Source organism: Oculina patagonica, chromosome 6 (genome assembly GCF_052425735.1).
Source record: "Oculina patagonica isolate OP01 chromosome 6, crgOcupat, whole genome shotgun sequence".
Lineage (NCBI taxonomy): Eukaryota > Metazoa > Cnidaria > Anthozoa > Scleractinia > Oculinidae > Oculina > Oculina patagonica.
This window is the reverse complement of record NC_135763.1, coordinates 11738433-11765419: the sequence shown is the minus strand read 5'-3', so window position 1 is coordinate 11765419 and position 26987 is coordinate 11738433. Positions and strand designations below refer to the sequence as shown.

Here is a 26987-nt window from a genome sequence, read left to right as displayed (position 1 = left end):
TTTGAAAAAAATTGACAATGTTTTTTCAAGTTTGTCATTCGTAATCCGTCTTAATCTTCGTCAGTTGAAATTATCCTTGTTCATTTTCGCGTTTTAGTACTCCTTTGTTGCTTTTCTATGTTAGAAAACTATTATTTTGAGGATTTCTTCAATTTCAAAAAAATCAGAAAAAATAACTTAAAACATCGTGGCGTGGCATGCACCTTAAAAATACTCGATACAGTGGAACTTCGATATAACGAAAGGCCAAGGGACTGGCAAAACATGCTCGCTATAATGAGGTTTCGTTAAATCGGGGCTCTTTTCCATATATTTTACTATTTCTGGGGCGATGAATATCGTGCGTTATACCGAGGACTTCGTTATATAGAGGTTCGTTAATGTGTTGATTCTTTTTTCCTCCAACTCCTTAGGAAGACAAGTCGTTTACGCTGAAGTACGAAGATCTGATGGGACAGTTCGAATTCACGCTAAATAAAATAATCAAAAGTGAGCGAATCAGCGCCAGTTTTCCAGTCATCATGGGCGTAAACGCGTTTGGAGGAGTTCTTTCCGAGTTTATCACCTCGAGGTAACTGTTATGTTATGAACTTTAACGACACTTATTACAGTTGTTGATTGTTTGGGTGTAAAGTGACGCGCTAGCGAGACTAGCAAACAACGTACGTGCAAACGAGGCTAACAATGAATTAGATTAGTTCGAGGCTAGCTTACCGGAGCAGAAAACATACAAACGAGGGTAACAAGCCAAAACATGCAAAGAAGTCAAAGGACGCTTGACTTGCGAGGGAGTCATTCTTTAGCAGTGAGTTCCTCTTCTTTGCCTTAACTTTCTTGCGCTCTTGTTTAGTATCTAAGTTTCTAGTCTGTTTCTTTTCCAGTGTTTCTGAAAAGTTTATTAAATTTATTTCTCTTTGTTGTTTCTTTTTGCACAGAACACAACGAGAAACCAAACCCGCCAAGGTAGGAAAAAATTGCTCATTCTATGATATCTTAATTGTAGTTTGCACAGTTAGGTTAAGCTTTTCGTGTCAAGACACGGAACACTCGCGTCTCCTTTTTAAGGGAGACGTGACCTGCGATTTCCACTGGGACGCAGTTTTTTTTTTTAAAAAAAAACCTTGTCGCAACAACGACCACAAATTCATTGACAACTTTCTGGCTCAGATTCTCCCATACAAATTCTGAAATTAAAATGTACAGTGGGGTCCTTATTAAAATGTACAGGGTTACGTAGCAACCACACTGATCTGAATGAAACCATTGCAGGCTCAGTGGATTCCCGATAAATCGATCTCGCAAACGTCGCTTGTACGATCGACATGTTAGTTAGAGTGCTGCTTACATTAAGGCTCACTTGATTGATATTACGTTATTTTTTAGCTGTTCTTTTTTTTTCTTCTCCTTAGCATCACAAGAAACCCCATTTGAAGAAGCGGAAGGTCTCAGAGCTCACTGTAAGTATTTTTAGAGTGGCTGAATTGAGCAGGGAATCAGTATGCACGTTGTAGCCAAAAAAAGTGGCCGTAATAAGAAGATGGCCGGAATAAACACGGGGAAATCTCTTCATTATACTTGCAGGGATCCCAACAATGTGGCCCGGGTTCGAATCCCGGACCCAACGTCATATATGGGTTGAGTTTGTTGTTGGTTCTCTTCGTTGCTCCGAAGGTTTTTCTCCGGGTTCTCCGGTTTTCCTCCCTCCACAAAAACCAACACTTCCAAATTCCAATTCGATCGGGAATACACGGCCCCACAAGCTTATAGCTTTAATCCTTACCGTGTCTAAATAAAGGTAATTTATTTTATTTATTTAAATTATCCCTCTTAGATCGGGAAACCCTCGGGACATTTATTGATTATTACCCTAAATAAATTTTAAAATAAATATATCCAGAGAGCTTAAAAGCTCTCTGGATATATTTATCGTGCTTAGAAGAACAAAAAGAAAAAAAATTATTTCTCCGCCTTTATTGTGAAGGTGTCTGTATTAATAACAGTTTTATCCCGTTGCTTTGTTTTCTCGAGGTCTATAAACCTCATTTATTACCCTCCATCTTGCACTGACTCACGTCATTTCGCTAAAAATTGTTCTGCTTTAAATTATGTGCATAAATTATAAACAACCAATTAAAATGCGCGGTGAATCTTGTGACGTCAACAGTCGGGAAGGTCGGCTGTTTCTTTTTCCTCTCATTTCTTCGTTTCGTCGTGTTATGGAGTGAGTTTCACTGTTAATGATATGGCGTTTGCAACAACTAGCGGTGCAAGGCCTACAAGACTAAGGCGATGGTCCAGTATTGGCTTAAGGGCTCGAACATCGAGCATAGAAAGCAACTTGGTATGTCTGTCGCTAATTAGCTATCCTAATTAGTTATTTGAGTTGCGTCAAATATCGTCGGCTGTCTTTCAATTGTAATTACATTTTCAATTAGTGGAGTCGCTGCTCTTCATTTGATCGGACATCTGTATCAGTTTGGGTGAAGATTTCCCCGTTCGTTGTTCAGTTTAAGTCCTGTTTCAACGTTCTGCATGATTAAATACAAAAAACACTGTTTATGATAGTCGATCTGTCGCTTAATTGGTTGGTACGAAAAAATATATATATGTATTTTTGCTCCTCGTTGAATGAATAGGCTTGGATTATACTAACTCGTGTTGTTCTTTGAGTTAATTCAGGCAGTTTGACCGTTTAAATTTTTGCTTTTCATTGTTGATTAAGATTAAGCTAAAATAATAATAATAATAATAATATCACGATTTGAGTACTGTAACTCTGTTTCGTTACCAACATGTATAGAAGTAATCTGTATATTTTTCTTCGTTATTCTCGAGAAAAACAATAGTTTGTTTATTGCCATCCATCGTTGCTTTATTCGTTTATTTTCTCGAGTTAATAGCCGGGCACGATACGCCCCAAAGTAAATTCATCCGTTCGAAGTTATCGAGTCAGCTATCCGTTGTCCGCATTCATGATACTTGCCCCTTTGTATTTGTTTTATTGTACCATTTACTTGATATTTTTTTGATGAATAAAACGACAACGTGAAAATAAGTACAAAGGCTATATTTTCATTACTGCTTCGAAGATAATAACAAAGAACATAGGGGACTTTCAAATGACTGTTTGGCATAAATGTGTCTTGTCACATTGACCAAAAAAATACCGCTTCTATATTTTTGTAAATCAACAGTCGCGGTTATCTGTACGAGTTCTGCCATTTTGTAGTATGCCTCAAACGCCGTCAATTTTTTGTAATCGTAAAAAAACTTAAGTTTAAATAACTTGAGTGTCATTATGGAATGGTGGACCTTACGGAATATTTTCCCTAAAAAAAACACGGTGTAATATAGCGCCGATGACTTTTAACGCAGCGTTTGTTGCGCCAAATTGTTACAATTTTATGATTCACGGGAAAAAATACAGCGCTATTTGTCAGAAGCTGCGTCGTGTAATATTAAAAGTCGTCCGGTTTAACATACTACTAACAAAAATAATTTTGCATTTTAACGCAGTTCGAAGATTTCACGTTGAAGATTTCACGTTGTCTCGTTTATGCTTTATGTTTTGTGGCAGTCGAACGGCCCTTAAAATGATTAGTTTTCTTTGTCTGTTTTTTTTTTTTGTACATAAGCATTGCTTATAAAGAAGTATTTTCTTTGCAGGAGTTTAACGGCCATAAGTTCTCCACGACACAGTTTAGTATTCCAACATTTTGTGAGCATTGTGGAGGATTTATCTGGGGACTTGAGAAAGGATTTGTCTGTCAAGGTAATTCATAAGAATTTTACCATCAGATTGTGGTAGAAAGTTAGTGTGCCTCATCAACATGTGTTGTTTGAGTGACAAATTTAGAGCCTTTCAGATGTAGGAAAGGCGCTGTGGTTTGTACATCCGGGGTATGGTTTATTTCAGAGCCAATTTAGGGGTCATTTCGGGGCGAAGATCATTTCGGGGGCTGTACAGGCCTAATGGTTAGTACACTAGACTCCAGAACAAGTTCAAACTTGGCTCCTCAGCTCAGAGTCATTGTGTTGTGTTCTTCAGTTCTCCTTGTTTATACAGGGTAACCACGTCAGTTGTAAAACATGGCAAATTGTAAAGCGGGTCCTGATAATTCAAAATTTTCAATCTGGTACGATTATTATACATAACTGCTTCTTTATAGAACATGAAAAGTTAAGTTGATATCAATGCTTTTTTATATAAAGAGAGAAGGGGCGTTTTCTGGTTTTATAGTGTTCTTGGACAAGAAACTTTACTCTCACAGTGCCTCGCTTCACCCAGGTTTATAATGGGATACCAGCGAATTTAGTGCTGGGGCTAACAATAGGATGGACTAGCATCCCATCCAGGGGAAGGGGGTGGTAAAATTCTTCTAGTCGCTTCGTACATTAGCTAAGAGGAGGCAGCCGGCGTCTTAACCCCATTTCTATCAAGCTAATTACATTTCTGTTTTGATGTGCTTCTTTGCAGAGTGCAGATTCACTTGTCACAAAAAGTGTCACGCCAAGTCTCAGAACATTTGTCGGAAGGGAACAAACAAGTCAAAAGGAAAGGTAAGAACTCACTATAGGAACTTCTGTTCTATTCTTCAGCAGAAATCAAAATTTCAGCACGAACGAGTCTGCAAAACGAAGCTTGAACTTGATCTAGACCTACGTTTCACAGCTATTTTAATTTCTCATAAACTAATTAATTTACCTTTTGTCACTTCTGGTGAAAAGAAGCGCAGTGGCCAAATGATTTTGCTTGCATTTCGCATCGAGAGGGCCGTGTTGAAACACTCGCTGGGAAACTGCGTTTTTGGGCAAGACACTTCACAGTGCCTCTCTCCACCCAGGTGTATAAATGGGTACTGGGGAATTGTTAGGGAAACCTGACAGAATGCAGGGGAGAAACCTGTGATGGACTAGCGTCCCATCCAGGGGGTAGTAGCAATTCTCCAGCCACTCCTTAGTTTTTACTGTGCTCCCTAGTGAGTTTGTTTTGATACAAGGTTATTATTTCTTTTCAGACGGAACTGTTTGGCGGTGATCTATCCAGTCTAGTGTCCAACGAAAACTCTGTTCCACCGTTAGTTGATAAACTCATTCAAGACATCGAATCAAGAGGTGAGTCACTCCTTTAAACACATGAATCATTAAAATTCATGAAAGAAAGGAACAAACAAACAAACTAACTAACTAATAAACAAATGAATAAAAAAAAACTCACTTCAAAGTTGATAAGTAAGTCAACCGCCTTTTAAGGTTGTCGTTTTGAGCGATAGTTCTTCGGCGGAAAAGAAGTACACTGTTTGTAATGTTGTTTTGTCTGACTACTGTGCTCTGTATGATGTGCAGCTAATTGTGTGTTTTCGCTTAAAGCGATATTCCTATTTAGTCCGTTTTAGTCATACAATCCTGACACGTTATATATTTTTCATTCTTCAATAGGTTTGTACACTGAGGGCCTTTATAGAAAATCTCCGAGTAACGTTGCTGTTAAGAAGCTAAAGAACGACATTTGTACCTTAGGTGAGTGGCATTCATTTATATTTTGATTGGAGACCGGTTTTCTCCGGGGGGGGCAAGTACTATTCTTGGTGTAAAAGTGCTCGAAGAGTTTCTAATTCTTTTTATCCAATCACAAATTAGCTCAAGTACTTGCGTCAGCATGGCGCCATAAGGTTACGTCGTTTTGCTTAGCAACTTGTTCGACAGAATCCGTGGGCTTAAACAATTCTCATAGATAGAAAACCGACTGTCTTCGTCCAGTCCTTTTAGCAGTAGAGAATTTCCAAAATTACTTAGATCCACGGCCGTTACTAGCCAAAGACAAGACGAGGCACTTGCCTCGTCTAGATTTTTACCCAAAATTAAAAACAAAATATGTTAAGTTGGAAAACTAATTCCTGTTGAAAAAAAAAAATGATTTTTTTTTTTCAAGAAATACCTTATGAAAAATGTTTGGAAAAAGGTTGAGAGCTTTGAGTTCTCCAAATTCTCAATTCCCCAGAACTTCCTAGCAAGATTTTGCCTCGGGTATGCCAAAGGTCCTACGATAGCGCGCCTACATTTGGAGTTTACTAAATGGTGACGGCATTCCTTTGCAGGAATTGATAATGTGCATTTAGACGAGTACACTGTACACGTGGTAGCTGGAGTATTAAAACTGTTCTTCAGGCAGTTGGCGGTTCCCATCATCGCGGCGGATTTCTACATGGATTTTATTCGCACTGCAGGTTAGTTAAATTTCCTATTGCTTTCTTAGTCTCTTTTGCAGTTGTCACTCGGGCCCGTCATGCAGGGCTTCTATGGAGGTATATCTATGACAAAATTCAATACTTAGTAAGTGAAATAAAATCATCGAAATCATGAATGCATCAATCCAAAGTAGATTGGCAACAAGCCGATTCTGCAAAAAGCGATAACGTAAACAGGCAAAACGCTAAAAGACATCACAAAGATAGGCGTAACGCAAACAGGCAAAACGCTAAAAGGATTACGAAAATAGGCATAACGTAAACATGGCTTGTTGCCATTTTACTTTGGATTGATGTATTCATGATGATGATGATTTTATTTCAACTATTAAATTTTGTCATAAATATACCTCCATAGACTTCGAAGGCCTGATGGGTTGTGATACTCTTTTTTATTTATGTGACTTTTTTAAACTGTATGGTTCCTTAACAGAAAAGCTGATTCTTTTCTTGTTTGTCTTTTAGAACTAAGCGAAGACAAGTTGCGTCTGCAAGCTCTCTACAACTTGGTGCAAAAATTGCCTCGAGCGAGTAGAAACACTCTCGAAAGACTTGTTTTTCATCTTGCAAGGTGAGATGTTCGTACCGATTTCCCCATTAAACAGGAGTAGTACATTGTCACCTTTAGTGAAACACTGCTGTCTAGCTTACCGCGGTTTTCCAAATACTTGCTATGAAACTTAATGTTACAACCAAACTTACGTCTCCCGGGCGTTATAATTTAAAGTTACAAACAAACGAGATTAAATTTGAAAACTGTTCAGCACGAACATCGGTACCATCTTTAGACCTGCTTACATGTCGAGCTCACAAAGTGCAAAGCACGAGAGCTCCCGGGGGTCTACTACCACCAAACGCAAAACGAGAAGCGTGCGACTTTTAGAAAGACTATACCATCTTTTGTATTTGCTGTTATTGAAATGTTTTCACTGTTTTGTATGGTTATTTTTATATTTTACTCAATTTGGTGTCCATTTGTTTGTCTAAATGTGGCTAAAATCTGCTACATCCCCGTGACGTAGCTTTGACTGTAAACCTTATAATATCCAAAACTGATCAAAATCTACTTTCTCCTTACGATAGCAATAATTTATCAAGCAAATATTTCACGAGAATATAGAAATTCATCAACAAGGACACGCTATCTTGATCCACCGGCGAATTCTCAGAACTGACATTGAAAGAAATATATAACAGTTAGCAGGGAGAATTAATAGTTTGACTTTGTACTCGCAGAATATCACAACATCAGGAGGAGAATCTCATGAACTCGAATGCTCTGGCTATAATCTGGGCACAGTGTGTAATGGAGACGCCGCCAGGAATGAGTGCGTTGGAGAGCATGCAAGACGTCGGTAAACAGACTAAGTAAGTCCGAAGGAAGTGTTCCTTTGTTGTGGTCTTTTTGAAAGTTGGTAAAGTAGAGTGAAGGCTTTTTGGAACCTAGTGGCGTAATAAACTGGCGCTTAAATCCTGATTCTGAAACTTAAAGGAGAAGTTCACTCCAGAATGGCCATTTATTTTCTTTACACCAATTACAAGTTTATACAAAGATATGTTATTCACCAAAATTTCAGCCTCCAACGTGCGCTATAACCCTACGAAATCTTTCCCAAAACTCGACAACTGAACGCCGCCATCTTGGAGCTGGTAATGTATGCGTGACGTCAAAGAGCTTATCCTGAAGTTTGGCGGGAAAATTTAAATACTCGAAACTCCTTGTTTTTTCGTAGTGGCTTTTGCTTGTCAAGAGCCTGTTTGTGCATCTCCATTCTGCTCAAACAGAGCTCCAAAAGATACAAAAGACAAGGAGTTTCGACTAGTAAAATTTTCCCGTCAAACTGCAGGCTGAGCTCTTTGACGTCACGCATACATTACCAGCTCCAAGATGGCGGCGTTCAGTTGTCGAGTTTTGGGAAAGATTTCGTAGGGTTATAGCGCACGTTGGAGGCTGAAATTTTGTAAAATAACATATCTTTGTAAAAACTTTTAATTGCCCTAAAGAAAATAAATGGCCAATCTGGAGTGAACTTCACCTTTAAACAGTAGTGTAGCAGATCTCGTAAGCTTCTTGTTCTGTAGTTTAGCAGTTGTTGTTTTTGGGGCTAGGGGCATAGTTCCTTTTGTTTGGTCTGTTGTTCTCTCGAGGGGTAGCGAGCCACTGCGCCTCCCAATCTTTATAAGTACAGAACTGTATTTCTTATTTTCTGACATCTTCTCGATATGAATTTCATTTTGCAACTTTTGTCATGTTTTACTAGATGCCTAGAAACCCTGATTATAGGCCAGTCATCCAAGATCCGAGCAACAATCAACAACATCCGGGAAATCGATAACGCGTCGGACACGGCTCACAAGCGCTTGTCAATGTTGAACCTCCACGAAGAAGTAAGTTTTAATAATCGGCTTTGTGTAGTATTATCTTTTCTTCTGAATGTTTCTCTCTGTATGTTTACGAATCGGTGTGGAGATACAACTAGTTTCTCTTTTCGTAGTCACATTTTGAAAAAAAAAAGATTTATTTTGTCAACTTATTATTGGCCCTCTCAATTTAAAACACGTCTCCTAATGCCCCTGCTAATAAATTGCATACCCCAACCTTTTGTTGAATTTCTGGATTTGCGTGACTAGTAAGGGAAACGTTATTGTTGCGTGACCTTCCGTGTCTATGACCTTGATTGCATTTCATCGATGGTCTGGACTCCTTTAGAAGCTCTTTTCTAACGATGTTTTTCTAACGGCAGGATAATGATTTAGTTGAAAATGGTCTAGAAGGAGAAGAAGACGAAAAACGACTTCTTACGCAGCAGCTTTATGAGCTTCAAGAGCAAAGGTTAGTTTCTTAATGAATTTTGCTAAAGCCTGTATAAATAGAGTGGGAATAAAATAGACCTAAGGGAAAATCGTGCGAAGTAGGTGTTTTCGCGGGAAGGTAGATAAATATCTTGTTGTGGGGAATGGCTGTACGAGCGTGCATCATAAGGCGCGTCATTCTGTGGCACGTGATCAGGCATTGAACGTCACGTGGTACAGACAACCTTACCACGTGATGCACGTTCGAGCCGCCTTGTCAGCGTTTGAAACAGACTTGCAGTCTTACTTTCATTTTAAAATGACAGCAAGACAATGACAACAATGACAACATTTTAGTTCCTGCAATCTAGTGTAAAGTCTGTGACCGAGCCCGTACAGCCGGAGCTTATCCCGGTTTCGGTAGCATAAAGCGACTAGGTGTATTGCTACTCCCCCCTGGATGAGATGCTTGTCCATCGCAGTGTTAACCCCCAGCACTAAATTCGCTGGTACCCATTTATACACATGGGTGGAGAGAGGCACTGTGAGAGTAAAGTGGCTTTCCCAGGAACACAACGCAGCGCCCCGGCCAGGTCTTTAACCTCGGCCATTCGACTCGGAGCCGAGTGCGCTAACCATTAGGCCACCGCGCCTCCTACAATCTAGTGTAAAGAGTGGCATCTAATTCTTAATTCTCTATTTTTCTCTCGCTCTATTTCAGAGCTGTTTTAACAGCCAATATGATTAGTTTAGAGCCTCGCGTCCCCAGAGGAGGGGACAGTGGAGAGGACTTCACCAGTGATGATTGTCAAACAGATGACGACTTGGACGCAGTTGAAGATGATAGGGTAGAGGAGTACGCAGTCACCTTTGACCTCCCTGGTGAGTAGATTGTGTGCATACATTATGCAGAATCATCTTCAGCACAGATTCTTCTGCATTCTGTTTTTTGTTTAGCGAGGAGAGTTGCGTGACGATGTTAACGACTGGGAAAGAATAATCTCAGAATTTTAAAAGCTCTTCGTGCACTGTCTTGTGAACAACTCTATTTGCCAGAAAAAAAGACAATACTCCTCTCAGCAATCAATCAAATAGTCAATCAATCAATCAATCGATTAATTAGTCAATCAATCAATCAATCAGTCTATCAAACCTAATATCATTACAGCAGATTTTCATAAGTCAGCCAACCCGCATGTGGAAAAGAATGTGGAATAAAACTGATGGAGGGTGTGATATGGTTTTGAGTAGTAGAGAAATGTGATATTAATTGGAAAACCTCCACTTAACTGCAAATCATTTAAGAGCGCTTCAAAAGCACGACAATCAAAACGTGCCTCTTAAGCCGTGGTTTGCATTATACGTGGTTCACCTGTGGTTTGCACAGGGAGGTTAGTGTTCACGGTCTAAAGTTCATTTCATTTTCTTTTTCGCAGCTACTCCTGTTCGTTTAAATCACTTAACGAAGAACCGCGTCAGGCAGTCGGCCGTAAAAAGGCGTCGACCAACCAGAGCCAAGTTACGAGAACAAGCCGTACAAAGATGAAACACTTCATTGCGTATTACTTGAAGTACCTCCTCTAAGGTGACCCGCTTATGAATGATCGCTGCTGATTCTGGAGTCATTGAGGAAGCCTGACTGAAAAGTAGTAGTAGTTTCGTGGGCATTGACTTCAAACGCTGCCAAATGAAATTCAAAAAAAAAAAACTGAGGGAATGGCGTTGAATGACTTGTCAATGCACAGATGTGCAGGCAAGATTAATTATTCAGAGAAAATAGAGACTTATTTTATCATTGAAGGCGCTAATCTATGAGGTAGATGTGATAATGTCTTTCGTGGTCATTATCTGGGCTGTCACGCAAACGTTCTTTAAAGTGGTGGACCGTTGCGTGACGAGCGGAGCAACATGGCTGCAAAGGACACCATTCACATAGATGTAGCAGGGAGCGTCTTAAAAGCGCGAATCTCGACAAAGGAAACTATAAAATAGTTGAGCTGCAAGTCAAGGAAGCCAAAATGAACGTGTTCCAGTTTTGATTCATTCATTTATTCTTACGAGATTTTTTATTGAAATACCCCTGCAGAAAAGTTATGTTTTGATACTACAACTATCCGTATCTTTCTGGTTGAGCAATGTAATACACGCTTCGTTAATGCTGTTTGACTGATTTTGCAAAGAAATGATCAGGTACAAACTGTCTGGGGACTAATATAAAAATATAATTTTAAAGATTTATAGACTTTATAAGGGAATAATGCCGTTGTTTGCCCGTTTCGCAAGCTTAGTGAAAATACGAAACCACAGACCTGGTGTTATGAGAGTTATTCCATGGCGCAGGCGCCATATTGTTCACGCGATGCCTCATGGGACGGGCACAATTCGACTCAATAGGATTTTAAAAATACTGGGCGAAAATTACGTTACTATAGCTAGTTTTGGTTCTTCCCTATACAATAATTTGAGAAAGAATTAAGAGATTTTTTTCTATGAAACGGTAATCCTAGAGTCGAGACTACAACAAGCCTATCGTACTTAGAAGAATGGGGAAAAATTGAATCTCAGCGTTTTCGATTGGGACCGTCTTCAGCTTGCCTTAATGGGGTAAATAAATAAAACATTTATAATGAAAATTAAAATTATTTTATTAGACAGCGAAAATGGGATGAAAAAAGAAATGGAGGGATTTATTTCATTGGCATTAAATGCCTCTACTTAAGCAAGTTTTTTTCCGTTTGAAATATTGTAGCCGGGCATACTCAAATGAACTACGAAATGTTCAAGAATTGCTGGCTTGCAGCTGACGTCACGGCGGTCATGTTGTTGGACAAGAACAAATTGTTTCCTTCGGCTTGGAACTAAACTCACTTATCATGCAAATTCCGCAAAACATTTTTAATTGTTTTGTCCACCAACATGGTCGCCTTGTCACGTGATTGCAAGCCAAGAATTGTAAACAATATTAATTCGTTAATGTAGGATTTATTTATACACAATGTTGAAATAATTACGTGAATGGCTTTCATTTAGTTTTGTACTTGCAAGAGAATATGTACTTTATTGTAATATATTTGCCCGTGTGATACTGCCGATAGGTTCAGAGCAGTAGTAATTGATGTGTTTGTAGGGAATTTATAAGTTTTACCTCCTGATAAATAAATTCACGTTTCGAAGACATTCTTGTGCAAAGGCTGTCGTTAAAAATTTTTCGTTAAGTTAACCCTTTAACCTCTGAATTTATTCAAAACAGCCGTTTTTAACCGTTAAATTGGTTTTTGGTGGTACGATGCTAAATTTCTCTCAACTTTGCTAGAAAAGCACTTCTTCACGCTAGTAAGATTTTGATGAAGATTCCATGTGAAAATGTACAATATTTTGTTTCCGCGCATGCGCATAAGCTGAATTTTTTTTTTTTTTTTTTGCTGAACCGTACCAATTTTTTTGCTCCTTTTCCTTTCGTTTTTCTCTGCCTTCTTATTCTCGCTACCTTCTACTCTGTATATTCTTTTTACTGGCCTGAAAAGTTTTGGTCTTCATATATGGTAAACCCTGGAAAGGAGACCTTGATCAAGTACAAGTGTATTGGCCTGTTTTAGCACCAAATTTGCACCAAAAACTGATTTTTTTTTTTCAATCAGCTCTGTCAGAATGCAGTCGATATTCAAAATGGCCAGTTGTGTGGAAAGTATACTGCGAGAAGTCTCTATTTCGCTTTAAATTCCGTGGGGACGAACGTGAAAGCGATCGAACGCGCGATATACGAGCGGCGCTCTTCTTGTGGCGTCTCTCGTATATCGTGATTGCTCGCTTTCGTGTTCGTCCCCACGGACAAAATCGAGCAAAGATAAACCATATTCTAAAATTGTGGATTTTCAAAAATACTCTACACATCTTTTCCCAATCGGTACTTTATTTCAACCTTAGCGTTGAGATGTATATAGTAAATTTGAAATATATAGCAACAGACCAGGGTAATGGGTTCCTGAACAGACTTTATACAGACGCTTTGAATTGAATTTGAAAACAATAAATTTTTGAATGCACGATCGTTACCCACGTAAATAAAGGGATAAATTACACAAAGTGATATTATAGGAAGCAAACTTGTTCCCTGGGGCGCGGTCAATCCTTTTGTTTGTCCCTCTCTAGAAAGAGATGTCAGATACTTCTCCCGTGAAAAACAAAACTGTTCTATTGTTTGGGAACATTTATATGCATGGCAGCCGTGACGTCGTTCTTTTGATCGAGGCTGTTTAGAACTGGCTGTCATATTGCAAATTAATTGAAACGTATCATCATAGTCTGTGATGGCCGTGCCTCGTTACCAGGCCTCCCTCCTTGGTTAGAGCGCGGTGCGCGTAGAACTATGGGCCTGTTCACTCGGAAACCTGCGTTTCGCCGCCTAACCATCAAGCCCCGCGCTCCCTGTTTCCCGCCTTTCACCGACAAATTTCAACGGGGCCTGGGAACGAGACAGCCAGAGCCCCGTTCACTAGCTACCTCCTTCCTTTTGATGATTACAAAATTGTAAAATTCGGCCCTAAATGGGGTTATTATTGAGAATTGGAATCGTGAGAAAAGTGGAAAATTCATTTCTATGATTCAGGCATGTCTACGAGAACTCGGATGAATAGGGTGTCATCCACAAGAAAGTTCCCAGCTTCGAGTTCTTCGTGTTTAATGAAATCGTCAAATCCAACAATGATTGCTCTCTCATCCCGACCAGGCCTATCAATCCCTTTCCTTCTGACGTCATCGCGCTTGAAAGGTCTGAACAAACAGACTAAGCAGACTAAGCAGACGAAGGTCGAAAGTGCAGAAAACCATCCATAAGACTGACTGACTAGAGGGTTTACTGACTAGATGGTAAAGAAAAAAGTCCTAATAGTTATATTTGTGTAAGTAACCGACGCAATGAGTGGCTATGGTGGTTTACTTAGTAGTGACCTGTTATCCCTATTTAACTTTATCGCTTAGGTACATTACCATTGTTATTTAAATTGAAGAAATTATAATAGTGAGCTCACAAATAAGTTTTCCTGGATCGGAGAAGATTGTCATGAAAGCTCAGAAAGTCTGCCATTCTCGTCAGGGGCACAGTGACAGACCCCTTAGAGAGATAATTATTTCGCGAAGAGTAAGCTAGAAAAAAAGGGGATAAGCGCGCGCGGGAAGACGTTACATTGATCTTTTATCCGTATTGTAACGTATAAATAAAACTAAAAGCCAAATCAGGGTAAATCTCTCTAAACCACGTTTCAAACTGTTTTTGATTTTTTGAAGCGAAGGAATAGTTCCAACACTGTGGGATGCCATTTGTGATATTAAAACCAAAAAGTTTCGGAACTCAGTAGGTTTTAATATTTCGGCTTTTACTGTTTATGTAAGTAACGGATGAAGACTGCAAAAACAAACGATCCGAATAAACTGCTGAGTGAAACAGCCTGACATGTGCATAAGCACGTGACAGGTCTGAACACACAGACTGAGCAGACGAAGGTCGAAAGTGCAGAAAACCATCCATAAGACTGACTGACTAGAGGGTTTACTGGCTAGATGGTAAAAAAAAAATCCTAATAGTTATGTTTGTGTAAGAAACAGACGCAATGACTGGCTATGGTGGTTTACTTAGTAGTGATCTGTTGTCCTTCCTTGCTTCACAGTTCGGGTTTTGATCCAGCAAGCTGAACGTGTAGTGCGGTTTGATTGGCCATTGAAGTATTGCGTCATACTCCCCAGACATGACGCATGCGTACAAATACAAACAGGTCCCCGCTTCTTTGCCTCTCCCATTAAGGTACGCCCAGACTACGACTTTGTAACCGAACGCCGAGGTATAGAATGGTTCACTGAACTGAACTGAGCTAGACTGAACTGAAATAGACTGAACTCGCTGCAATCTTCGGGAGAAGCTGGAAATTCGCCAGACAAGTTCCCTGTAACCGTTCAGTCCCAGGTAACGAAAAAAACCGTTTTGGGGCATTTTTTGGTCCCCGTTTTTCCAGCTCGGTAATTCTTTGCCTCAGTTCCTTCTCGTGTTTCGATTGATGTTTCTTCTGCTCTTTTACTTGTTCCGACAAACGATTGATGGTTTTCTCCTGCTCCGCGTTACTTTTGAGTGTTTCTTCGCAAAGTGCCGTCAACTTGCTGACACTTTCCATAAGCTGAGTGATATTCTCCTCTTGTTTTCTTAGCCGGCCTCGCTGTATTCCCATCTCAGTCCTCTGTTGTTTGATCACCTCCAATGCCAGCTGTAAATGTTCCTCTGAGTTCTCCTGAAGGTGTTTGGTCATGTTAGTTTTAGGACCCTGCAGATATCAGGCAAAAAAAAAGAAATGTTTAAAAATAAGAAAACCAAACACGGGAGTCATGTTAACAAACCAAACGAGACAAAGAACTTGAAAGCACTTTTACAGGTCCTAAGTTAAGTATGTTAAAAAAGACAACTCGCTCTCTTTTAAGACTGATTTCAGTTCACAGTTTAAAACTAGAAATTCTCCCTAACAACGTCTTTCTTTCCAATAAATGTTAGCTCTGAGAATTTCATTAAGAGCGCTTGATAAACACAGTACAGACGGACAGTCAAATTTCACAGTAAGGTCTTTTTTTTAAAACCAGTTGACCTTAAGGTTGTCCTCAAAGAGCACTATGGGAATACTTCTGGAGGTGTCTCACTATTTGCGACAAGATTTTGCGGAAATGTTTTTCGAACCATTCGATTTTCAGATTTTTTCCTCTGGGTTCATATATTGGACGATTGTACGAGCAAACATGCTGAGCAGCAAACTTCGGCACTAGTATTTCTTAGCTATGATTGGTCGAAGGTTGCGTTATTGGTCGACCAATCATGAGTCATACTTGTTACCAAAGCGTTCTCAGAATTCCTAGTAGTGAAACACTGGGTTTCAATCTTTACCGACATATTAGCCAGTTGTGAAAACTTTTGATGCGAACACGTCACGTGACCACCTCGCACAACAACAGAGCCTGGATGACGAAAAAATGATTAATCACCAGTTGCAATCTGGTTACCGGTTACCGGTTACCGATTTCCCATTTGATATCTAAACTTCCATTCTTCGAAAAAAAAAAAGAATTGACAGGCATTTTCCTTATTCAGATACAGCAAACAAAGTGCTAGAACAAAAACAAAATGTTATTTTTGCATTTGTTTTTAAAAATAGCTTTTCTTGTCACGTTTTTTCATTGTGCAAAGTTTGCGAAGTTTGTTGCGTTATAACTTGAGAAAATTAGGTTAAAAATTCGGTTCTTTCCAAGAGTGATGCTACCCTCGTTGCTGTAGCCATCGCAATATTTCACTCGCCGATCGCAACACATGCTCAAGGTATATCAGCTTACGAAGTATTACCCAACGATGTGCCATTTTCAAAACGTTATAACTTTTTATACCGGCAATGAAATTAAACAAAAATAAAGAAACAGGCACACAACTAGGTGTACTATACATCGCATTTTTCAGAATATCCATCGCAACAGCAGTTTTAACAAAACGACACCGGTACTCCGGGCCCACAGAAACCCACTTCCGGTTTACCAAATCCGGTAATCGACTTTGTGGCTTAATAACTTTCCACTCATTAAAAATATCACTGCAAAATAAGCTAATACGGTCTTCAATTTATCGCAACCCACCAACAGGCCATCGCCACAATGAAATGTCAATTATATATCAGCAGAAACCCATAAGGCTTGCCGAACGTGTTACGCGCGTGCACAGCGTTTGAATATTCATTTTGCTAAATAGTGATTTTTAAATACCATATTTGGAAACACGAAGAATTTGTACACGAATGCTTTATACACGTAATGACACACGCAACATAATTTTTGATTTTGCAGTAAGTTGCTTGAATTTCGACCTATAACCGCCGCAAAATTTCTTACAGAAACTGAAGAAATTCATTTAGTGTATCGAAGCGAAGTTCTCCAGACTACTTCATGAAGATGAAACAGGAAATGACTACTTGAAAAGACTACTTCCGGTTCTGCAGCCCGGATGCCGATTTTGTGGTTTAATAACTTTTGACTTAGACCAAGAATTATACCGAAAAACTCAACATCGCAAGATAACAAGGTGTATCACTCATTGCAATCACCTGCAAGATCATCGCAACGTTCCTCAAATACATATAAGCCAACAAAGTACGGCCGCCATTACGTTTGACTCGCCACTTGCCATTTTCAAAAAGTTATAACTTTCTATACAGATATTGACACGAAATGCAACATACACATGCACGCACATAACTAAGTGTGCTACCCATCGCAAGTGAGGATATATCTATCGCAACAACAATTATCGAATTATTAAGGGACATAATAACACCTTGACACTGGTCAAAAGTATCCAACTTCCGGTTCAGCTACTATGGTCCCGATACTATAGTGATGTAGTTTGTAGCTTAATAACTTAACACTCCTTAAAAATATCACTGTTAAATTAACAGTATGTATTGTTAGCTAATAAGGTCTTTTATTCATCGCAACCCACCAACAGGCCATCGGCACAAACGTCAATTATATATCAGCCAACAGCATATGGCCAGCTTAACGTTTCACTCACCACATGCGGTTTTCAAAAAGTTATAACTTTCTTTGCAGACATTGAAATGAAATGCAACTAAACAAGCGAGCACATGACTAGGTGTACTATTCATCGCAAGGGAGGAGATCTCCATCGCAGCAACAGTTATCGATCCATTTTGGTACATAACAACACTGGTGATATGTCCGGAAATGACTACTTCCGGTCCTGCTATACGGAAGTAGCGGATGCCGATTTTGTGGTTTAATAACTTTTGACTCCGACCGACTCTTGCAACGAAAAACGTTGCATCGCGAGATAAGGGCCAACAGCATATGGCCAGCTTAACGTTTCACTCACCATACGCGGTTTTCAAAAAGTTTTATAACTTTCTTTGCAGACATTGACACGAAATGCAACTATTAAACAAGCGAGCACATAACTAAATGTGCTACCCCCATCACAAGTAAGGAGATGTCTATCGCAACAACAATTTTCGATTTATTAAGGCACATAATAATAACACCTCGACACTGGCCGAAAGTACCCCACTTCCGGTTTACCTACCATGGTAATGTAATTTGTAGCTTGGAAAGTACCCCACTTCCGGTTAACCTACTATGGTTATGTAATTTGTAGCTTAATATCGATAAATAACTGTGCAGTCCTTAAGAATATCACTGTAAAATTAATAGATTGCGATAGACATCTCCTTTATACTTGCGATGGGTAGCACACTTAGTCATGTGCGTGCTTGTGTAAGTTGCATTTCGTGTCAATATCTGTATAGAAAGTTATAACTTTTTGAAAATGCATTGCTTAAAAGTAGGTTTTTTCTTTGCAGGTGTTTAACGGCCATAAGTTTTCCACGACACAGTTTAGTAATCCAACATTTTGCGAGCATTGTGGAGGGTTTATCAGGAGACTCAAGAAAGGATTTGTCTGTCAAGGTAATTCATTGCTTATTGCTTATGTTTTGAAGAGTTTGAGAATAGTCGATGTCAAAATTGGAGGACAGAGACAATAAGTAATCACAAACTCCTAATTGAAGCAGGAAGATATAACAATATCCCTAGAAGTGACAGACTTTGCACTATTTGTGTGCATAATGTTGAAGATGAAACCCATTTTCTTTTTCATTGTCCAAGATATTCATCAATTAGAGACATCTTTTTCAGTAAAATAGATCATATAATTTCGAATCCCCAGAAGTTATCAATTTAAACCTTGATTGTGCAATTAATGAACTCCACTGACTATTATATTAATATGCAATTAGTGCAGTTTATATCGTCCTTTATACCATGCAATAGAAAATACAGTCAATCAGAATACAGGAAAGCCGTTGTATATTCGACGGTATTCAACCCAACCTTCCCATCGTGCGCTGCGATCTTATTCTCGATGAAATTTAGTGAGCGTATTTTCTATGGCATGGTATAAAAGAGCGTATTTTCTATGGCATGGTATAATATACACACGAGCCTAAAGGCTCGTGTGTATACCGAGAAAATACAAGTGACTCGCTGGATATTCCATAGTATACCACTCGAAAGCGTTGCATAACTAGTATGTATTGAAATGAGAGACAAATTATTATCAAATTCTTGATCACTGATTATTTGATTAGTTTTGTTCAATGACTTTTTATTGTAATTATTACTATAATATATCACCTTATGCTTTTGCAATACTGTAATGTTTTATGGTCATACAAATAAAGCTCAAATGTTGTTGTTGTTGTTGTAAAAAAAAACTGAAAAGTTAAAAAACTGAAATCAAACTTCACGTTTATGACCCTCAGTGGATTAGTTGCTTTGATCAACCTGGTAGTTCGAACTCAGCTTGGAGTCAATGTATTGTGTTCTTTACCCTTCTTTTACAGGGTGAGAATCTCAGTTATAAAAACTGCTATCAAAGTGGGTCCTGTTTATACAAAAAAAATCGTATAAAGATAATTAAAGTACACAGAACATATGAGGACTAAATTCGTGAACTTACAATTAAACTCTCCAATCTTATCTTTTCTAAATAAAAGGAGGAGGAGTGTTTCCTGGTATTATAGTGTTCTTGGACAAGAAACTTTACTCTCGCAGTGCCTCGCTCCACCCAGGTTTATAATGGGGTATCGACGAAATGAGTGCTGGGGTAACAAGAGGCTGGACTAGCATTCCATTCAGGGGAGTGTAGAAATACTCCTAATCACTTCGTTCTACGGGATAAGCTTCGGTGGTTTGTGACACTTAAGCCTGATGCAAACGTAACCTTATCTTTAAAGGGGCTAGGTCGCGGTATTTTATGTAATTCTATTAATTTTTGCTAATTAGGAGCTCTAAACTTCAAATTGGCAGAGCAAAATTCTTTGATTGGTAAAATCACGGCTTCGTAACAAACAAGAACGATTTTCGAGCATTGTTAATGACACTTTCATTCAAATTGAGATAAACTTGAACAAAGTCGGCCCGACGTTTTTCAAGTTTGCCCGAACGCAATCCGTTTTAATCTTCTCGAATTTTGCCCATCCATGCCCTTTCTTGGCCTTTCTGTGTTTCTTTTGAGTTCTTCTACAGCTTTAAGCCGTTAGTGTGGTATTTCAGTTAATTCTATGACCAGTTGGCCAATGCTGAAATTGCCTAAAATTGCGTGACATAGCACCTTTAATTAGCAGGCAGCCGGCGTCTTAAACCCATTTCTGTCAAGTTAATTACTTCATTTAATTTTGTTCCAAAAGAGCATACTGTTCCCAGCCCCGGAAGCGATAAGCATGCAATTTCATCCTCAATGCTGTTTCGATGTGCTTCTTTGCAGAGTGCAGATTCACTTGTCACAAGAAGTGTCACGCCAAGTCCAAGAACATTTGTCGCAAAGGAACAAACAACTCAAAAGGAAAGGTAAGAACTCACTATAGATACTTCCGTTCTGTTATCCTTCAGTACTAAAAAACAAATTTTAGCACAAACGACAGTCTGTAAAACGAAGCTTTAACTTGATGTGGACCTACGTTGATGTGGACCTATTGTCACTGAAAAGCCCCGTAAGGGGAGTGTCAAATTAAAGTATTGTATTGTATTGTTCCACAGCTATTATTTTTGGAGAAAAGAAGCGCAGTGACCCAATGATTTTACTTGGATTTCGCATCGAGAGGGCCGTGTTCAAACACTGGCTGGAAACACTGCATTGTGTTCTTGGGCAAGACCTTTTACTCACACAATGCCTCTCCTTACCCAGTAGAATAAATGGGTAACGGCAAATTGTGGGTGGCAACCTGTCAGGAGAGCCGTTATCAATGTTAACGGAACCGTGTCACGGATTTAAGCCAAACTTTGGCATAGGAAATGACCATCAAATTCGTTTAAATATACAAAATAACCTCTTAAAACAGTGAAGGAACATCCCAATAACACAGCAAATACAAAAGAAGGCAAGGATGGCCAAAAGCGACGAAGATTGAAACGGATTGCGATATGGGTTTTTGAAATATGGTCCGGCGGAACAGTTTTCAAAGTTAATTTAGTCTGCTTGTAATTTTAAATTATAACTCCCGGGAAACACATTGACTGCAATGAAGCTATGGTTTTTTTTATTTAGAAACATAGAATTAATTTCTTTGCAAACATTTAGTTTCATAGCGAATATTTGACTATATTTTATAACATAAAATTAAATTAGCCGTGACATAGTCCCTTTAAGTAAAATTTAGCATAATATAGGACCTTTGCACTTTTAGAGTTAGCTTCACCGGAAAACTATGCAAAGATAAGTTGTGTAAGCAAACAGCACTTTTAACACATAAAGTAAATAGCTTTAGTGCTTAAGTAAATAAACGCGCGTGTAAGTTGTCGCTGTTTAAACTAGGGTTGTATTCAAAAGAAAAATATAAAGAGAAGTTAATTTCGATTTTCTTTTTGTCCATTACCGAAAACAATTTGAATTTAGGCAGCTTTCTAGGCTGAATAAACATTCATTTTTGTTTAGTTTTTGTCCGTAATTGAGTTTGGTTAGTTTACGATTTCAAATATGCCGACTCTATTCAATCTTGTTTGAGTTGTAAGTTGACTTTATTCAGCCTTCTTTCGATTCACTTTGTATGACGCAATCAGTTTAGCGTTAGTATATATAGAGCGCTGTTATCATTGTAAAGTCGATTTACATCTCGTGGAGTTACATCGAAGAATTGCAACGAAGAATAAACCTGTGAAGTCCAAGTTCTTGTGTCCTGATTCCAGTTGTAGCAGATCCGACGGTACTTTGGAACCCGTGACAAGTTCCTCTCTCGCAGCAAGCGTGGTTGCTCTGAGCTATCCCCAGTTCAGTCCAGTTTAGTCGAGTCGAGTCAAGTTCAGTCAGTTTTCAGCCGAAGAAGGCCTCTCATCGCCCGTTTCCCGTTTAAGAGTTTTGAGCAACAAATCACGTGTCACAGACGCAAAACTTGTTGTCACAAACCTGACAGAATGCTGAATGGGGGGTAACCCTGCAGTGGACTAGCATCCCATCCAGGAGGAGTAGCAATTCTCCAGCCTCTTCATTCTTAAGCTCTGGCACTGATGATTTTACTTGCACTGTAGTCACCCATTGGGTCCTTAGTTTTTACAGTGTTCTCTAGTGAGTTTGTTTTAATACAATTGTTTGTTTTCCTTTTCAGACGGAACTGTTTGGCGGTGATCTGTCCAGTCTAGTGTCCAACGAAAACTCTGTTCCACCTTTAGTCGATAAACTAATTGAAGACATCGAGTCAAGAGGTGAGTCACTTCGTAGGTGCCAATGTCGATTGTGAAGTTTGATTGTGGTGCATGTGTGGGTGAATAAAAAAATGAATAACTAAGGAAACACATAAAAAATCTCCCACTTAGGATTTGACAAGCAAGTTAACCGTTATTTTAGATTAAACCGGCTGCTGTTTTGAACGATAGTTCCTGGGCAGAATTCAAGTAGAACGTTTGTGATCTTGTCTTGTCTGGCTGTTGTGCTCTGTATAGCGTCACCGTTGTGCACCGAAATGTGTGTTTCCGCTTTTAAAGAGATTCGTTTTGTTTTATTTTTTATTTTAGTCGAGTTTTTTTTGTATGACTTGTCGTGGTCACACACGTGCCATTTTTGCTCCATTCTAGTAATATAATTCGGTTGTACATGTACATGTATTTTCATTTTTCAATAGGGTTGTACACTGAGGGCCTTTATAGAAAATCTCCGAGTCACGTTGCTGTTAAAAAGCTAAAGAACGACATTTGTACCTTAGGTGAGTGGCATTCATTAATATTTTTTATTGGAGGCCGGTTTTCTCCGGGGGAGCAAGTACTATTCTTGGTGTAGAAGTGCTCGAAGAATTTCTTTTTCTTTTCATCCAATCACAAACAAGCCCAAGTACTTGCGTCAACTTGACGTCATAAGGTTACGTCATGTTGCCTGGCTACTTGCCGATAGAAAACTGACTGCCTTCGTCCAGTCCTTTTACTAGTAGAGACTTTCTAAAATTACTAAGACAGCGCGCCTACATTTGGAGTTTACTAAATGGTGACGGCATTCCTTTGCAGGAATTGAAAATGTGCATTTAGACGAGTACACTGTACACGTGGTAGCTGGCGTATTGAAACTGTTCTTCAGGCAGTTGGCGGTTCCCATCATCGCTGCGAATTTTTACATGGATTTTATTCGCACTGCAGGTGTGTTGAATTGCCTTTTACTTTGCTAGTCTCTTTTGTAGTTATCACACGGACCCGTCACGCGGTACCTTGCAGCCTTGAAGGGCTGCGTTATTCTTTTATCTGACATTTACAAACTGGGTGGTTTCTCTAAAGGAAGGCTAACTGTTTTCTTGTTTTTTTTTTTTCAGAATTTAGTGAAGAAAAGTTGCGTCTGCAAGCTCTCTACAATTTGGTGCAAAGATTGCCTCGAGCAAGTCGAAACACTCTCGAAAGACTTGTCTTTCATCTTGCAAGGTGAGGTGTTGACGAGAATATTGAAATTCATCAACCAGGAGACGCTGTCTTTATCCACCGGCGAATTCCCAGAACTAACATTAAAAGAAATGTATAACAGTTAGCAAGGAGAATTTATAGTTGACTTTGTACTCGCAGAATATCACAACATCAGGAGGAGAATCTCATGAATTCGAATAATCTGGCTATAATCTGGGCACAGTGTGTAATGGAGACGCCGCCAGGAATGAGTGCGTTGGAGAGCATGCAAGACGTCGGTAAACAAACTAAGTAAGTGCTAAGGAAGTGTTTCTTTGTCGTCGTCTTTTTGAAAGTTGGTAAAGTAGAGTGAAGACTTTTTGGAACCTAGTGGCGTAATAAACTGGCGCTTAAATCCTGATTCTGAAACTTAAAGGAGAAGTTCACTCCAGAATGGCCATTTATTTTCTTTACACCAATAACAAGTTTATACAAAGATATGTTATTCACCAAAATTTCACCTCCAACGTGCGCTATAACCCTACGAAATCATTCCCAAAACTCGACAACTGAACGCCGCCATCTTGGAGCTGGTAATGTATGCGTGACGTCAAAGAGCTCATTCTGAAGTTTGGCGGGAAAATTTAAATAGTCGAAACTCCTTGTTTCTTCGTAGTGGCTTTTGTTTGTCAAGAGCCTGTTTGTGCATCTCCATTTTGCTCAAACAGAGCTTCAAGGAATACAAAAAACAATATCTTTGTAAAACCTTTTAACTGCCGTAAAGAAAATAAATGGCCAATCTGGAGTGAGCTTCACCTTTAACCAGTAGTGTAGCAGATCTCGTAAGCTTCTTGTTCTGTAGTTTATCAGTTGTTGTTTTTGGGGCTAGGGGCGTAGTTCCTTTTGTTTGGTTTGTTGTTCTCTCGAGGGGTAGCGAGCCACTGCGCCTCCCAATCTTTATAAGTACAGAACTGTATTTCTTATTTTCTGACATCTTCTCGATATGAATTTCATTTTGAAACTTTTGTCATGTTTCATTAGGTGCCTAGAAACCCTGATTATAGGCCAGTCATCCAAGATCCGAGCAACAATCAACAACATCCGTGAAATCGATGTGATGTGCAGGCAGGATTAATTATTTAGAGAAAATAGAGACTTATTTTATCAGTGATGGCGCTAATCTATGAGGTAGATGTGATAATGTCTTTCGTAGTCGTTATCTGGGCTGTCACGCAAACGTTCTTTAAAGTGGTGGACCGCTACGTGACGAGCCGAGCAACATGGCTGCAAAGGGCACCATTCACATATATGTAGTAGGGAGCGTCTTAAAAGCGCGAATCTCGACAGTCTCGACAAAGAAAACTATAAAATAGTTGAGCTGCAAGTCAAGGAAGCCAAAATGGACGTGTTCCAGTTTTGATCCATTCGTTTTATCTTACGAGATTTGTAAGGGAAGTACTCGTGCGCAGGCGCCATATTGTTCACGCGCCATATTGTTCACGCGATGCCTTATGGGACGGGCGCAATACGACTCGAAAGGATTTAAAATGTACTGGGCGAAATTACGTTACTATAGCTAGTTTTGGTTCTTCCCTATAAAATAATTTGAGAAAGAATTAAGAGTTTTTTTTTTCTATGAAACGGTAAGCCTAGAGTCGAGACTACAACAAGCCTATCGTACATAAAAGAATGGGAGAAAATTGACTGAGCCTCAGCGTTTTCGATTGGGACCGTCTTCAGCTTGCCTTAATGGGGTAAATAAATAAAACATTTATAATGAAAATTAAAATTATTTTATTAGACAGCGAAAGAGGGATTAAAAAACAAATGGAGGGATTTATTTCATTGGCATTAAATGTCTCTAGCTTAGTAAGTGTTATTCCATTTGAAATATTGTAGCGGGCATACTCAAATGAACTATGAAATGTTCAAAAATTGCTGGCTTGCAGCTGACGTCACGGCGGCCATGCTGGTGGACAAGAACAAAGCGTTCCCCTCCGCTGGGAACTAAACTTTTTTATCCTGCAAATTTAGCAAAACATATTTAGTTGTTGTGTCCACCAACATGGCCGCCTTGTCACGTGGTTGCAAACCAAGAATTGTAAACAGAATATTAATTCGTTAATGTAGGATTTATTTTTATATAATAACCTGAATTCTACGCGCATTTTGTTTGGTTCTTACTTATGATCTATCAGAGTACAGACACATGGATGACGTCACGCGGTGGTGTGACTCGCGCGCGTGATCAGAGTTCATAGTCCAAATCAGAGTTGTCGGCAAAGTTTTTCAAACTTGCGAGGCCACAACAAAGCAAAAAAGTTCAGCTTAATTACAAATCTTCAGTGAGAAACAATACGCCAAGCATCGTTCACCTTTCGAAGCATTTAACTGGGCGAAACAAGCTTGAAGAAGACAGTGAATTATTCGAGAAATTATCCGAAATCTGTATGAAAGTTTAACCGATGTTGTACAGTTGGACGACGCCACGGAAAACAAACGAATTGCGGTTGAACGCATCGGTTAATGCTTACAGATTTAAACAACTTTGCAAATCGAAATAAAGGTTAGTTTTTTCATTGACTTTCAATTGACCATTTTTCTGTTTATTCAATCGGATTAACAATGCTTCGTGTTAACGAAAACTCAATAGTGAAATCAAAACAACTTAGCTCATCGGTACGGCAGCATTGCTCACACAGAAGTGTGCTGAAGTCTTGTGTTATTATATAAAACAAATAGATTTCATTTTGCCGTGCGTCTGTTCAGTAATAGATCACAGAAGACGTCAAAATGTGGTATGAACATCAGTGACCCACTCGGCTAGCGCCTCGTGGGCCACTTCTCTGTTCATACCACATTTTGACGTCATCTGTGATCTATTACTGAACAGACGCACGGCAAAATGAAATCTATTTGTTAAATACATAACGTTGAAATAATTACGTGAATTGCTTTCATTTAGTTTTGTACTTGCAAGAGAATATGTACTTTATTGTAATATATTTGCCCGTGTGATACTGCCGATAAGATCAGAGCAGTAGTAATTAATGTGTTTGTAGGGAATTTATAAGTTTTACCTCCTGATAAATAAATTCACGTTTCGTGCGAAGGCTGTGGTTAATTTTTTTTAGTTACAAACCGCTGAATTTATTCAAAACAGCCGTTTTTAACCGTTAAATCGGTTTTTGGTGGTACGATGCTAAATTTCTCTAAACTTTGGTAGAAAAGCACTTCTTCGTGCTAGTAATATTTTGATGAAGATTCCATGTAAATGTACAATATTTTGCTTCCACGCATGCACATAAGCCGAATTTGTTTTTGCTAAACCGTACCATTTTATGCTCCTTTTCTTTTCGTTTGTCTCTGCCTTCTTATTCTCGCTACCTTCTACTCTGTATATTCTTTCTACTGGTCAGAAAAGTTTGGGTCTTAATCAATGGTAAACCCTGGAAAGGAGACCTTGATCAAGTACTGGGGCATGGCCTGTTTTACCACCAATTTTGC

At 39.1% G+C, this 26987-nt stretch overlaps 2 protein-coding genes and 1 pseudogene across 2 annotated transcripts in view; 2 read left to right on the top strand and 1 right to left on the bottom strand.

Annotated features, from left to right (window-relative positions):
- The window catches only part of LOC144658656 (unconventional myosin-IXb-like), a 47941-nt gene extending 35723 nt beyond the window's left edge, over positions 1–12218 (top strand). Inside the window, exons 31-44 of the mRNA XM_078519117.1 lie at positions 414–571; positions 936–963; positions 1410–1457; positions 3667–3772; positions 4478–4560; positions 5019–5115; positions 5440–5520; positions 6099–6227; positions 6714–6819; positions 7485–7616; positions 8510–8636; positions 8993–9081; positions 9763–9923; positions 10478–12218. Of these exons, the coding sequence (XP_078375243.1) occupies positions 414–571; positions 936–963; positions 1410–1457; positions 3667–3772; positions 4478–4560; positions 5019–5115; positions 5440–5520; positions 6099–6227; positions 6714–6819; positions 7485–7616; positions 8510–8636; positions 8993–9081; positions 9763–9923; positions 10478–10587 (1455 nt within the window). The 3' untranslated portion in view covers positions 10588–12218. The remainder of the gene's footprint in view (positions 1–413; positions 572–935; positions 964–1409; positions 1458–3666; positions 3773–4477; positions 4561–5018; positions 5116–5439; positions 5521–6098; positions 6228–6713; positions 6820–7484; positions 7617–8509; positions 8637–8992; positions 9082–9762; positions 9924–10477) is intronic.
- A 754-nt stretch (positions 12219–12972) lies between these two features.
- On the bottom strand, positions 12973–15963 carry LOC144657853 (uncharacterized; annotated as a pseudogene).
- A 2348-nt stretch (positions 15964–18311) lies between these two features.
- LOC144657852 (unconventional myosin-IXAb-like) lies at positions 18312–26586 on the top strand. Its single transcript, XM_078518211.1, has 9 exons — positions 18312–18344; positions 18431–18536; positions 20395–20477; positions 22229–22325; positions 22742–22822; positions 23118–23246; positions 23417–23522; positions 23661–23792; positions 24522–26586. The coding sequence occupies exons 1-9, from the start codon at positions 18312–18314 to the stop codon at positions 24613–24615; spliced, it is 861 nt and encodes a 286-aa protein (XP_078374337.1). The 3' UTR covers positions 24616–26586.
- The last annotated feature ends 401 nt before the right edge of the window (positions 26587–26987 follow it).